This window comes from Sphaeramia orbicularis, chromosome 12, assembly GCF_902148855.1.
Source record: "Sphaeramia orbicularis chromosome 12, fSphaOr1.1, whole genome shotgun sequence".
Taxonomy (NCBI): domain Eukaryota; kingdom Metazoa; phylum Chordata; class Actinopteri; order Kurtiformes; family Apogonidae; genus Sphaeramia; species Sphaeramia orbicularis.
In genome coordinates, this window is record NC_043968.1 from 3,383,928 (window position 1) to 3,397,690 (window position 13,763).

Here is a 13,763-nt window from a genome sequence, read left to right on the forward strand (position 1 = left end):
ATGAAAGAAGCACAATAACCCTGTAGATTTATCAAATTTATTACAAAATGATGTTTCAAATTGAAGCGAACAACCAACAATAATCAGCAATGATCAACACAGATTCAGAGACAAACTCTCGCTGTTTGCAAACAGGGTGCAGTCTGCTAAGACTGGACACAGACGCATAGAAGTCAAAGAGCCTTTATACTGTGCAGGTCACATATGCATGTTTACCTCAGTTCCATCACATGTCCCTACAGTATCTGGTTTGGATTAGATTTTATTGATTTGCTCAGTATCTTCAGCATAGCATGTACAGAGTCTAAAATCATCAGAATGACACGTACAAAGTTTAGACAAAATGCTTAGACAGAATAAATCAGCAAAAAAAATTTTTCCTCTGCACTTCCTTCATATTTACTGGTCTACATCTGTTGGAATGACTTTAAGTTTGTATAGTTGAACAGTTCCACAGTGTGGTAAAAATCCTGCATGTAAACACTGATCAGCCTTTACACATGTTCATTTAATGGGTCATATATTTATGTTCATAGTTTATGGATCAGATCCTGTCACACACATATTTATAAATGCTGAAGTTGAGGCTTTAATTAGATTCAAATAATTGAATAATGACATAAATGAGTTGTTTGGTCAGTTTGGACGTACAGTTGTAGTTCCCACTCCAGACCAGGTGGTGGCAGTAAGGCTCACATTCACATTTATGGACCAACACCTGCCACACATTCAAACTAAAGGCTGAGCAGTAGAAAGTCCAGATGTTTGTGTTCACATCTGCACAACCACATGTGCATGAACACAACTACACAAAAGAACTACACATCACACAAACACACTGAGGTTCCAGACCACAGTCCAAATCCTGCAAACAGTGGTTCAGTGAATGTGGTTTTGAAGGTGTGGAGGTGGATCAGTTTGTCAGAGGAGACTCTGTAGAAGGACACAGATCCAGCAGGACAGTCCACATACACTGATACTGTACCAGAGGAGGAGGAGGAGGAGGAGGAGGAGGAGGAGGAGGAGGAGGAGGAGGAGGAGGAGGAGGAGGAGGAGGACTGAGGGAGGTCTGTGCATTTGTTTTTATGCCAGACCCAGTATCCACCTCCATAACACTCCAGACTCCAGGACTGATCATTTCTTCCAAACCTACTGTCTAAGCTGTCTCCTTTCCTTCTGATTCCTCTGTAAGTCACTGATATTTCAACCACTCCACTCCACTGGACCTCCCAATAACAGCGACCAGTCAGACCAGTTGAACACATGACCTGTTCACAGACATCAAATCTGTCCTGATGATCAGGATATGACTGAACCTCCTCCACATGTTCCACCTTCTTGTTGTTTTCAGACAGTTTCAGTTTTCTGTTCGTGTATTTAAGACTCATCATCAGAAAGTGATAAACTGTGTGAAAACTATGAAATAAAAACATTTTTAATGCCACTAATCTGATGTTTTCTCACATTTTATCTACTCTAATACTAGTTATTACTCATTTCATGGAGATAATATCCTCCGAGACCCAGGAAATTGACAATTTTAGCTTTTTTACACTAAAAAAATGGTCTTGATTGGAAACTGCATAATGCAAGTTTTTTCAGACACATTTTAAAAATAATTTTTATTGATTGATTGATTTTTTAATGGAATGTCCTTTGTAATGGACAGCATTTTAGTGAAAGTGTCAAACTTTTGTCCCCTATAGAGGACACATTGCATTGCTGGGTCTGAGGAGGATATGCAAAAAAAAAAAAAAAACAACACAACTTTTTGTTTCAGAAAACAGTTAATTACAGTATCATAACAATTAGAAATTGATTTCCACTCAAAGCTGTTAGTGCAGATCAGGTTTGTGTGGAACAGCTCAGTTCCAGTAATGGTGTGAATGTCAGTGTATGGGATGATGCATGAGTGTCCACTGTGTTGGCTGATCTGGAACTAAAAGAACCAAAGCCATGAATATACAAGAGAACAGCTGGAGAAGAACTGTCCACTGGAGTGAGCACTGTGCATGAAAGGGTTCAAATAGACTGAACTCTGATGCATTTATTTATTTATTTGTGTTCCATACATTGTTTTTTTTTTATACTATTATTTGTCTATTCTGCCTTGTGTCTTTAAATCGATGCTTTTTTTCTTAAATTTATTTGTTCAAATGCTTTTTCTTTTGGACATCTTAATGTTTGTTTGTTCAAAATGTCTGTTTTGTAGACCTGAATATTTTCAATAAAGTTGAGGGAAAAAAACAAACCTGTTTGTCAGATGGAGCCTCCAGGACTAGAAACTGGATCAGCGCTCTGTACTCAGTTTAGTCCATTTTCCAGACTCACTGGGGAGTCTGTCTGAAGCACAAAGCGTTCGGACCAAACAACTGCAGCAACAAATCTCAATTTGTTTGTTTGTTTGTTTCTCAATTCCTCCATGGAATCAGTAGATAAGACAATGATGGACATCAGATGTGGAGCATTGAACTATCTGAGTGAAAAAAAAGGCTGAGGCTCCAAACCTTTAATATCAGCTGATAAAAGGAAAAGTCACTGACAAGTGTCCTGTTAATGTTGAGAAAAAACACAAACTAAAGCTTCAATTCAGATGCTTTTATTTGTCATTTTACATTGGATGAAAAATTGACAATAATCTGCATGAGTAAAAGGATTGAGTTTGATCTGCATTTATTCAAACAAAAGCATCAACATGTGAAAAAACAGATGATTTTCACATGAATTCACTCTTTGTTCAAAGTCCAAGTCCATAAAATGGACTCATGTGTGAGTGTGATCTTTAACAGCAGTAATTCCTCCTCATATGTGGCAGACACAGCAGGAGTTTTGGATGGAATCTACAGACATGTGGATTGAAAATGCACAGACTGAGTGGATGTGTTTGAACAGGATGACGGCGCCCTCTTGTCTTCAGCTGCTGAAGTGTCCATGAAGGAAGACTCACACATGACACTCATGAGCCTTTAGGACTCAAAGACTGGAATTCCACTGAGAAACAGCTGTTTATGCAAATGGACATGGACACAAAATAAAGGGAGAATATATGGAGAAAAAAGACAATTGGATGCAACATTCTGTCTTTCTTCTGTAAATGCGCTCCTTTACTGGAATTGTCATTTTCAGTCTACAGTCCTAATCCTCTCACTGTGGACAAAATGCACACAGATGAGTTATTGTGGAGGCGTCGTCTTCATGAGCAATTCTTCTGTCAAACTACTGGTTGGAGTCATTTCTAATTTTATAAACATAGAAAGCATCCAAAGAAACAAGACAACTGTTGAAGAACTGAGGCTGATTTATGTTCTTGGTGTTTCTAAATGTTTGTGTATTTGTAGAGCATCAACTCACACACAACTGTGTTCAAATGACACTGATTTGAACACAACCATTTTATGGACACTACACAACTACACAACACATCACAACTACACAACTGCGCAACTACACAACTACACATCACACAAACACACTGTGCATCCTGGGTTCCACAGTGTAAATCCTCCAAACAGTGGTTCAGTGAATGTGGTTTTGAAGGTGTGCAGGTGGATCAGTTTGTCAGAGGAGACTCTGTAGAAGGACACAGATCCAGCAGGACAGTCCACATACACTGAGACTGTACCAGAGGAGGAGGAGGAGGAGGACTGAGGGAGGAGTGTGTATTTGTTTTTATGACAGACCCTGTATCCACCTCCATCACACCACAGACTCCAGGACTGATCATTTCTTCCAAACCAACTGTCTCTACTGTTTCCTTTCCTTCTGATTCCTCTGTAAGTCACTGATATTTCAACCCATCCACTCCACTGGACCTCCCAGTAACAGCGACCAGTCAGACCAGTTGAACACATCACCTGTTGCCAGTACTCAAATCTGTCCTGATGATCAGGATATGACTGAACCTCCTTCACTCGTTCCACCTTCTTGTTGTTTTCAGACAGTTTCAGTTCTCTGTGCGCTGTGTTTGGATCCAGGGTGAGTTCACAGAAATCTGATGGACAGAAGAAAACACAATCCAGCTGCAGTTATTGATCAGTGATCAGCTGATTGGCTGACAGTCTGATCACATGACTAGGTTCAATTCAACTGTTATTGATGGATGGATCATGTGTGAGTCTGACTCTGATCAATACTGATCAATAACAGATCAATCCAGTTTTTTCGAGATGGATCTGTTGTTTCTGAGCACATTTTCACCAACAGACGTTCAATAAAAACACAGTGGATTGGATTTTCCTGTTTGATTTTCCTGATCAGAAACAGCAGATTCAACATTTCTAAAGGACTGGATTTTCCTTCTTTGTCAAACAGAAAATCAAATGGTATTGAACAGATTTTCAGTTCTTGACACAAACACAAAGAATGGGACAAATGACAGATTTGAGCCCCAGGTTTGGATCAATTCAATATGTGAACCATTAAAGGAAGTGTTGAAAAGAACAAGTGAGTGGAAGTGTCCAAATGTGTGCATGGATTTGATCAGAGCATCATCCAAACAGTCCAGAGAGAGGCTGGATGGAGCTGACACACAAAACCATTCTGAGGTTTATGAGCAGGAATCTGCATTGAAGACAACTAGAGGATGGAGCCAGTGTTCAACATGAAGGTTGAATGTTTGTGTCATGGTTTGGACTGGGCTCACATGTCCCAACAGCTTCAGGGCTCCCATCAAATGTGTGTGTTTACAATCATGTTGACAGCAGGAAACAAACCAACAACACAAATGGACCAGTGAAGGACGGCCCACTGGAACCAACTGGTTTCATGGATCCAGCACAGGACTGAAATGTGGAAATGGACTAAAAACACAGATGGGACAAATGTTGGATTGAGTTGATGAATCCAAATAGAAGAGACTGGACCCAACCACAGACTGGAATTGCTTTGTTTTAGGAGTGCTAGTATTTTGTGTTTGCTTGAATTGTTGTTGTTTTTGTGGCTTTAATGGTTTTTGTGTTGATGCAGTGGTTCAGACAGACGTTCAGAATGAAATCCATCCATGTTCAGATGGAGAATGGCCCCTGGATTATTGTTTGTCCATTTCATTCTTTGTCCCACAGTGACAGTACAGACTGTAAATGTGCAGAAAGACACTAGAGCTCTGATCTACACTAAATAGTCTGGGACTGGACCTGAGGACTCACTGCTCAGGGTATGTGGGTCCATGTGGTACCAGTCCTGACCAATCAGCTATCAGCTCATCCTTCCACTAAACTGACTGTCTTCATGAACACCTCAGATGTTTAGAATGTGGAACCAGGTCCCACTTTGGGTTCAGGTTGCTTTCAATCCATCTAATCAAATCACACTTACACTTCCTTGGACCTGGTGTCAACCTTCGGACTCCAGCAGGATCCAACCTGAAAGGAGGAGGAGGGTCAGAGGTCAGCTGGAAACATGGACATTCCATCACTGTGATCCACTGAAGCTTTTCTGTTCACATCCACTAAATGGTTCCTTCTGAATCACTGACTGAGTGTGTTTGTCTGTGAACATGGGCTGGACCTTCATACAGGATGGATCCCAGCTCTGACAGATGGTTCCTGTCAGCTCTACCTGTTCTATCTGCCATTATCTGTGGATGCATCAGCTCAGTCCATACCTGACAGTGTCCAGTCTCCAGTGTGGATCCTCCACTAGAGCACACAGCTCCTGTCCTGAGGCTCCTGGATGGTTGTAGCTCAGGTCTAGCAGTCTGAGATGGGACGGATTGGACTGGAGGGCTGAGACCAGAGAAGAACATCCTTCCTTTGTGATCAGACATCCTGACAATCTGCAACACAAAACATCTCATCCATCAACTGAGGATGGAGATGAGTGGAGTTGGAGTCATTGAACAGAGTCTGTCAATGCATGGGACTTCACCAACAGGACTTCAATGTGTAAAGTCTATGAGTTCCAGACTCTGAACACAGTTGAAGGTCAGTAGAACTGGTCTGGAGTTCAACACAAACAACCACTGACAAGTTCAATCCATCCAACAACTGAAGACAAACATTGAAATGATGTGTTGTGTTCTGTGTTGAACCCTGACCTGAGAGTGTCCAGTCTGCATCCTGGACTCTTCAGTCCATCTGACAGGATCTTCACTCCTGAATCCTTCAGGTCATTGTCGCTTAGATCCAGATGTGTCAGACTACACGACTGGGATCTGAGAACTGAGGACAGAGCTTCACAGCTTCTGTCTGACAGGTTACAGCCACTGAGTCTAGACAAAACAAAAGGCATGAGTATAAAGTTATTGATCTGCTTGAAATGATAGATCCATATTTGAGATGTTTGATCCAACTGTTTGTTCTCACACAGCTTTGTTGGAGGCTTTGATGATGTGTTGTGTTCTTTATTGAACCCTTAGGGCGTCCCATTTTTGGGACTTCTTTTCCGATCAAGCTCTTAATTTGACCAGTTCATCTCTTATATATTAGTAACTCCCAAAAAAATTTCAGCCCAAACTGTAAAGTTTTAGACCCCCCACCGCCATCTTTAGGGTGCCCGTCAGCCGAGTGCAGAAAACCTGGCCCTACTGGGAACAATTTAGGGTTCAGTGTCTTGCCCAAGGAAACTTTGACATGTGGAAAGTCGGAGCCAGGATTCAAACCGCTGACCCTTTGGTCATTGGACGACCCGCTCTACCAACTGAGCCACGGCCGCCCACCCTGTTCTGGAAAAAGAAATCTGGTACCTGCTGAACTGAAGAAAAGGGAGGGTACCAGATGGGTAATCTAGGATCATGTGTTCTCCAGTGAAAGCCCTGAGTGCATGTCTGTGAAATAAGACTAGGCAAGAAAGAAATAAGAAAAAACATGTGATTTGACCCATTTTTCAGCGTCAAATGACCTTGTCTAAAATCATGTGACCTTTGACCTGTACATGATTTGAGACCTTCATAAACGACAGTAGCATCCCCCAAAACCTCTAATATGACATTTGCATGAGCAAATATGGCAGAACTAACCCACAAATGCAGGATTTTCTATTGAAAACTGGGTTTTCTGCACTCGGCTGATGGGCACCCTAAAGATGGAGGTGGGGGGGGGGGGGGGGTCTAAAACTTTCCAGATTGGGACGAAATTTTTTTGGGAGTTACTGATATATAAGAGATTAACTGGTCAAATTAAGAGCTTGATCGGAAAAGAAGTCCCAAAATGGGACGCCCTATGAACCCTGACCTGAGAGTGTCCAGTCTGCATCCTGGACTCTTCAGTCCATCTGACAGGATCTTCACTCCTGAATCCTTCAGGTCATTGTTGCTTAGATCCAGATGTGTCAGACTACAGGACTGGGATCTGAGAACTGAGGACAGAGCTTCACAGCTTCTGTCTGACAGGTTACAGCCGCTGAGTCTGGACAAAACAAAAGGCATGAGTATAAAGTTATTGATCTGCTTGAAATGATAGATCCATATTTGAGATGTTTGATCCAACTGTTTGTTCTCACAGAGCTTTGTTGGAGGCTTTGACCACTGGCAGCAGCCTCAGAAGAACCTCCTCTGAACCACAGTATTCCTTCAGGTCAAACACATCCAGGTCTTTTTCTGATGACAGTAAGATGAAGGCCAGAGCTGACCACTGAGCAGGAGACAGTTGTTCTGTGGACAGACGTCCTGATCTCAGGTACTGTTGGATCTGATCCACCAGAGATCCATCCTCCAGTTCATTCAGACAGTGGAACAGGTTGATGCTTCTCTCTGCAGACACATTCTCACTGATCTTCTTCTTGATGTACTCTACAGTTTTCTGGTTGGTCTTTGAGCTGCTTCCTGTTGGTTTGACCAGACCGTGTAGGAGACTCTGATTGGTCTGCAGTGATAGACCCAGGAGGAAGCGCAGGAACAGGTCCAGGTGTCCATTTGGACTCTGTAAGGCCTGGTCCACAGCGGTCTGGTACAACTGGGCAGATTTGACCTTTGATAGTTTAGACCAAACAGATGTTTGTTGTTCTGACAGCAGATTGACCCCAGTGCTGGTGAAGGTCTGATGGACATGAAGAGCAGCCAGAAACTCCTGGACACTCAGATGGATGAAGCAGAACCTCTTGTCCTGGTACAGTCCTCTCTCCTCTTTGAAGACCTCTGTGAACACTCCTGAGTACACTGAGGCTGAGCTGATATCGATGCCACACTCTGTCAGGTCGGATTCATAGAAGATCAGGTTTCCTTTCTTCAGCTGCTCAAAGGCCAGTTTTCCCAGAGACTCAATCATCTTCCTGGTCTCTGGACTCCAGTGTGGATCTGTCTCAGATCTTCCATCATACTTGACATTCTTCAGTTTGGCCTGAACCACCAGGAAGTGGATGTACATCTCAGTCAGGGTCTTGGGCAGTTGTCTAGTGTCTTTGCTCTTCAACACGTCCTCCAGAACTCTAGCAGTGATCCAGCAGAAGACTGGGATGTGACACATGATGTGGACGCTTCGGGACCTCTGGATGTGGGAGATGATTGTGTTGGTCTGTTCTTCATCTGTGAACCTCTTCCTGAAGTACTCCTCTTTCTGTGGGTCAGTGAACCCTCTGACCTCTGTCACCATGTCCACACACTGAGCAGGGATCTGATTGGCTGCTGCAGGTCGTGTGGTTATCCAGAGGCGAGCAGAGGGAAGCAGGTTCCCCCTGATGAGGTTCATCAGCAGCACATCCACTGAGCTGGACTCTGTCACATCAGTCAGGATCTGAGTGTTGTTGAAGTCCAGAGGAGGTCGACACTCATCCAGACCGTCTAAGATGAACACCACCTGGTGGTCTGCAAAGATCCAGATTCCTGCTTCTTTGGTTTCAGTGAAGAAGTGATGAACCAGTTCCACCAAGCTGAACTTCTTCTGTTTCAGCACATTCAGCTCTCTGAAGGTGAATGGAAATATGAAGTGGATGTCCTGGTTGGCTTTGTCTTCAGCCCAGTCCAGACTGAACTTCTGTGTGGACACTGTTTTCCCGATGCCGGCCACGCCCTTTGTCAGCACCGTTCTGATTGGCTGATGTCTGTCAGCTGGTGTTTTAAAGATGTCTTTACATGTGATGGTTGTTGGTGGTCTGTGTGGGTTCCTGGATGCTGTTTCAATCTGTCTGACCTCATGGTCCTGGTTGACCTCTGTAGCCCCTCCCTCTGTGATGTAGAGCTCTGTGTAGATCTGGTTCAGGAGGGTTTTGGGGTTTCCTGCTTTAGCGATGCCCTCAAACACACACTCAAACTTCTGCTGCAGGTTACGTTTCAGTTTCCGCTGCTGAACTCCAGACCGACTTCCTGAATGCAGACCCAGATCAAACCATCAGTCTCACAGTAAATCCAGTATTTTCATCTGTTCAATCTGGACAGAATGGTCTTACTGCGGTGCAGACGCTCAGCCAGCTCCTCCTGCTTCAGCCTCCTCAGGAAGTTCAGTGTGATCTGCAGAAAAGCCTCGGAGCTCCTCCTCTGCTCTTCATCCTCATCACTCGGACTCTCTAAGCATTCTGGGTAATCTGGACTCAGAACCTGCTGGAACTTCTTCAGTTGGTTCTTGACAAAAGTGCAGATGTTCTCCTCCAGCAGCTGGAACACAAAACATGATGAAAGAGCCAAAGTCCAGCCATGGACCAAAGCTCAGGTCCATGTTGGACACAGTGACGTCCACTGGTCTGAAACCAGCAGCAGGACATGATTGGACAGAACAGATGGACCAGGAGATGTTGGACATGTACACACCTGAAATATGGAGTCCAGCTGAGTCTGATCCTGTAGACCAGTGGGAACCTCTGAGCTCTGCTGCTCCACTCTGTGGACCAAACATCAACAATGAGCTCACATTATGTCTGTCCACACTGACACCCACAGGTGGACACACCTGGACGTCAACATGAGTCACATGACCCCCTGTAGTGGGACAGGTGTCCTGGTCCTGCTGATCCCACTGAGAATCAACATCTGAGTGAGTTTGGAGCTGGTCCAGCTGGTCAAGGCGTCAAAAACACTGGAAAACTGAATTCAGTCCAAAGCACTTGAAGGTTTTTACCCTTCAGCTTTAATGTCAATACATCATCAGCAAACATGAACCAAAACAGGCCATCCATCATCAACTCAAACCCACTCCACACCATACTCAACCAAGCCAAGAAAACTGAAGACAGCTGAGGCTTTTGTACACAGTGCTGCCTCCAGTGGAAGGAGATAGAACAACTATACAAGCATTTACACACACAAGCTATAAAACAGTGAATGATACATGACCAAAACCCAAACTATACTCTACATAAATATATATACATACACAACAGGACTATCCAACACTCAAATACCAGAGCCAAATATAGAAATGAATATTTATATGAAACCATCAGCTCAAAGCCCTCCTCAAACTCACCTGTGTGTGCATCACCTGGGTGGAACTAGAACTGGTCCATCAAGCCCCCGGGGACTGTTTGGGCCCACAGACCATTCCCCCAGGAACACCACACAGGTAAGTTTGTGTCTACCGTGCATTTATCAGTTTTATATGAATCCTTTTCTGTGGGTACACGTCCAAACTCCTGCTATATTCAGTATTTCCTTCATATTCGGCTTCTGTTTGGAGCTCTAGACGGCGCAGAAACCCGGCTCCCACGGCTGGGCACAACTCCCTCATCATAGATGTACACCGACCAACAGTTGAATCATTTTAGAAGTACTTGAATAAATAGTTGTCCCTAACTAAACCTGTGTTGTTCCTTTCCCCCTTCTGTCTAACGGCGGCTCGTCGTTCCAGAGCTTCACACTCACTGTTTGAGTTGATCAACAGGTTTAGTTGAGTTCAGTTGATCAGGATCCCCATCAGACACATCATGGCAGCAGGACTGAACTGAGTTTAGTCACAGAAATGTCATTTCAGACACTGAAGAACATTTACTGAACAGTCACTTTAAGACTAAACTAAGGGACACCTGTCAGCCAATCAGAGTGCAGAAAGGTCAGTAACCATGGAGACGCCTCTGTGTCAGGAGGGAACGTCAGTGTGGTTAGCAGTTCTAACGTCTATTTTATACTCATGAAACCTTTAGACAATAAATGATGTGAAGAATCTGAAAATGAACCCGTTCTAAACCTTCAAACTAAAGGCAATATTTAACCCTTTGATGCATGAATTAGAAGAACCTTAGTCAAGATTTGTTTTTCCTCAGTGTTTTAATTCCTCTTTAGGCATGAAAAAAACAATGTGACTGAAATTTTTTTAATGAACTTATTTTTAATGGAGTTCCAAAAATGTCCACTCAGCTGGACACTATGTGTTTAATTTAAAGCAAAGAAACATGGATTTAAAACACAATAACAGGAAGTGATACTGTGTGAAAACTATGAAATAAAAACATTTTTCATGCAGCTAATCTGATGTTTTCTCACATTTGATCATACTCTAACACTAGTTATTACTCACTTCATGGAGATAATATGCAAAAAAAAAACTATTTGTTTAATAAAACTGTTAATTACAGTCTAAAAATGACCAGTTGGTTTCCACTAAACATGTGAGTGCAGATCAGGTTTATAGAGAACAGCACAGTTCCAGTAATGGTCTGAATGTCAGTGTATGAGATGATGCATAAGCGTTCACTGTGTTGGCTCATATGCAAATAAAACAACAAAACTCATGAATATACAAGAGAACAGCTGCAGAAGAACTGTCCACTGGAGTGACCAGTATGCATGAAAGGGTTCATACAGATTTAAGAAACAGTCGACACATCCAACATTTACATCAAACTTACGTCTCTGTGGAAAAGACTGGTGGTAAAAATATGGACTGGTCACTCCTGAAGGACACACAACTGGGTCCAGGATCAGGTCCAGAGGACTGTGGTCTCTGATGGATCCTGATCATCAGGAAAACAGAGACAATAAGAAAATGATCAATACACTGAAGATCATTAAAGTCTGAATCTGATCAGAAAACTCACAGATCAAAGATACATTAGATCAGGATCACTGAGTTCATTCTACGTTCATCAGGTGATGAATAATAATTGAGTCTAAATCACTAATGTAGTTCCTGTATTTGTTGGTCAGATGTTCTTCAGTCCAACCAGGTGAATCTAATGACAGACTGTTTGGACCCGTGTGTCCACAGACAACCATCAGATTTGCACCCAGCTGATGGATAGACCTACTACTGTATGGAAACATGGCACTGAAAACTGAAGAGGAACACACACAACTCTACATCACATGAGGGAACCCAAACCCAGTTTCCTGCTGAGTCCTGGAGGATCCGTTCATCCATAGAGTCTGTGGTCGGATCAACATTTACATACAAGTGGTCTAAAGGTCTGAATGAGGACCACCTACACTGACTCTGATGAACCATCCTGTGTGAACTCAGTTAACCAGTCCTTGGAGTCAGCACTCTTCATGGACACACAGCTGGGTCCTTGTCCAGGTCCAGGTCCAAGTCCAGGTCCAGGTCCAGGTCTGTGAACAGTGATGTCAGTGGTTTTAGTGCTGAGCTCTGACATGGAGAACAGTGGAGGACAGATCCAGATGGTGGTCTCACCTCTGAGCTTTGGGGGGTCTGTCCGGTCCAGGTCCAGGTCCTGGGGGGGTCCTGTGGGTGGTCTTTGGGGGAGGGGCTCCCTCCTCTCTGTCCTCACACTGATCCATTCTGCTGAATCCACATCAGTCACACGACAAACCCTGAAAACAGCAGAGACGTGGTTCTATGATGGAGAAGAGTCCCATGTGGACCAGCAGGTCACAGATAAACCAGACTCAGGGTTTTGGACCAAGACCTGCGTCCCACATCTCATATGGTGTGTGTTTAATGAAAACTCTCATATAGTTGATAATGCCATGATGTTTACAGTTTGAACCAGCTGACTAATTGAGGAAAAAAAAAAAAAACACAGCATAGGGAAACTATGACATGAAGACATGGAGGTGTGAATGAAAACTGGATCAAACACAGATTATGTCAATAATCAGAGGTTCTAATAAGAGAAAGAAACGATTAGGCTATTATCATTGAGCTAATTGGGCTATTAAATTAAAACACAAATGATTATTCAATATAATCTAGAGTAATGACAGTATGATATCTAATAAATAATGCTCTCAGCCTAATGTTTGAACTCTAATTCGTCCTACTGTTCAGTTCTCCTAGCCTAGAGCCTATTCTCATGGTCTACACACAGGTTTGAATGCTGCAGGTACCTTAGAGTACACATTTGGACTGGACAGAACTTTGGAGCCTTTTTCATCGTCTAAAGGTGACATTGTGGCCTCCTACAGACCAATATTGTACTTTTGAGAGAACAGTCTTCAAAAATGTCCTTCTAGGTCCATAAATGTTCTGATCTGGTACCTCTGTTTTTGAGAGTGTCGTGTCCTGTTGTGTCTGACTTGAATCTGTAGACGACGACTGAGGAAGGTCAGAAAGACGCTGACGTTGGTTTCTTTGACCTAAACAGCAGCTCTTTATCACCTGATCCCATTCTAGTTCATCAATAATTGACTAAACTGTGAAGGTCAAAGGTCAAAGGTCAACAGTTGTCACAGTCCAATCCAAACAACTTGATGAATCCAAACTGGTGTAAACATCCCAAACATGTGTAAAGTGTTTCCAGATCAGTTCATTGTCACAGACTCAGATCAAAGCGTCCTGATTGGATTCCCAGAGTCCCAGATCAAACTCACCTGTGGACGTCCAACACTAAAGGGTTTGTGTTTGTCACACTCAGCTGTTTCCTGGATCCATCTGAGTCTCACCTGGAAAGACATCAGGAGTGGACGGCTGCGGTGGGAGGAGCTCTGATCCGTCAGCTGACAT

General features: G+C 43.2%; 1 protein-coding gene across 1 annotated transcript; it reads right to left on the minus strand.

Moving 5' to 3' along the window:
• Window positions 1-503: 503 nt before the first annotated feature.
• LOC115430104 (protein NLRC3-like) lies at window positions 504-13,763 on the minus strand. The gene is made up of 10 exons (XM_030149996.1): window positions 13,703-13,763; window positions 11,699-11,814; window positions 9,319-9,514; window positions 7,438-9,235; window positions 7,170-7,343; window positions 6,035-6,208; window positions 5,314-5,360; window positions 3,664-3,991; window positions 3,352-3,361; window positions 504-1,058 (listed from the first exon to the last, which is right to left on the minus strand). The coding sequence occupies exons 1-10, from the start codon at window positions 13,761-13,763 to the stop codon at window positions 819-821; spliced, it is 3,144 nt and encodes a 1,047-aa protein (XP_030005856.1). The 3' UTR covers window positions 504-818.

Bases quoted from the DNA above. Each gene is read 5' to 3' on its own strand.
- LOC115430104 (XM_030149996.1), bottom strand. From the start codon at position 13,763: ATGTCAGCTGACGGATCAGAGCTCCTCCCACCGCAGCCGTCCACTCCT. The intron at 6,209-7,169 runs GTCAGGGTTCAT...TGTTTTGTCTAG, and splicing joins TGCAGACTGGACACTCTCAG to ACTCAGTGGCTGTAACCTGT. The intron at 5,361-6,034 runs GTCAGGGTTCAA...TCCTCCTTTCAG, and splicing joins TGCAGACTGGACACTCTCAG to GTTGGATCCTGCTGGAGTCC.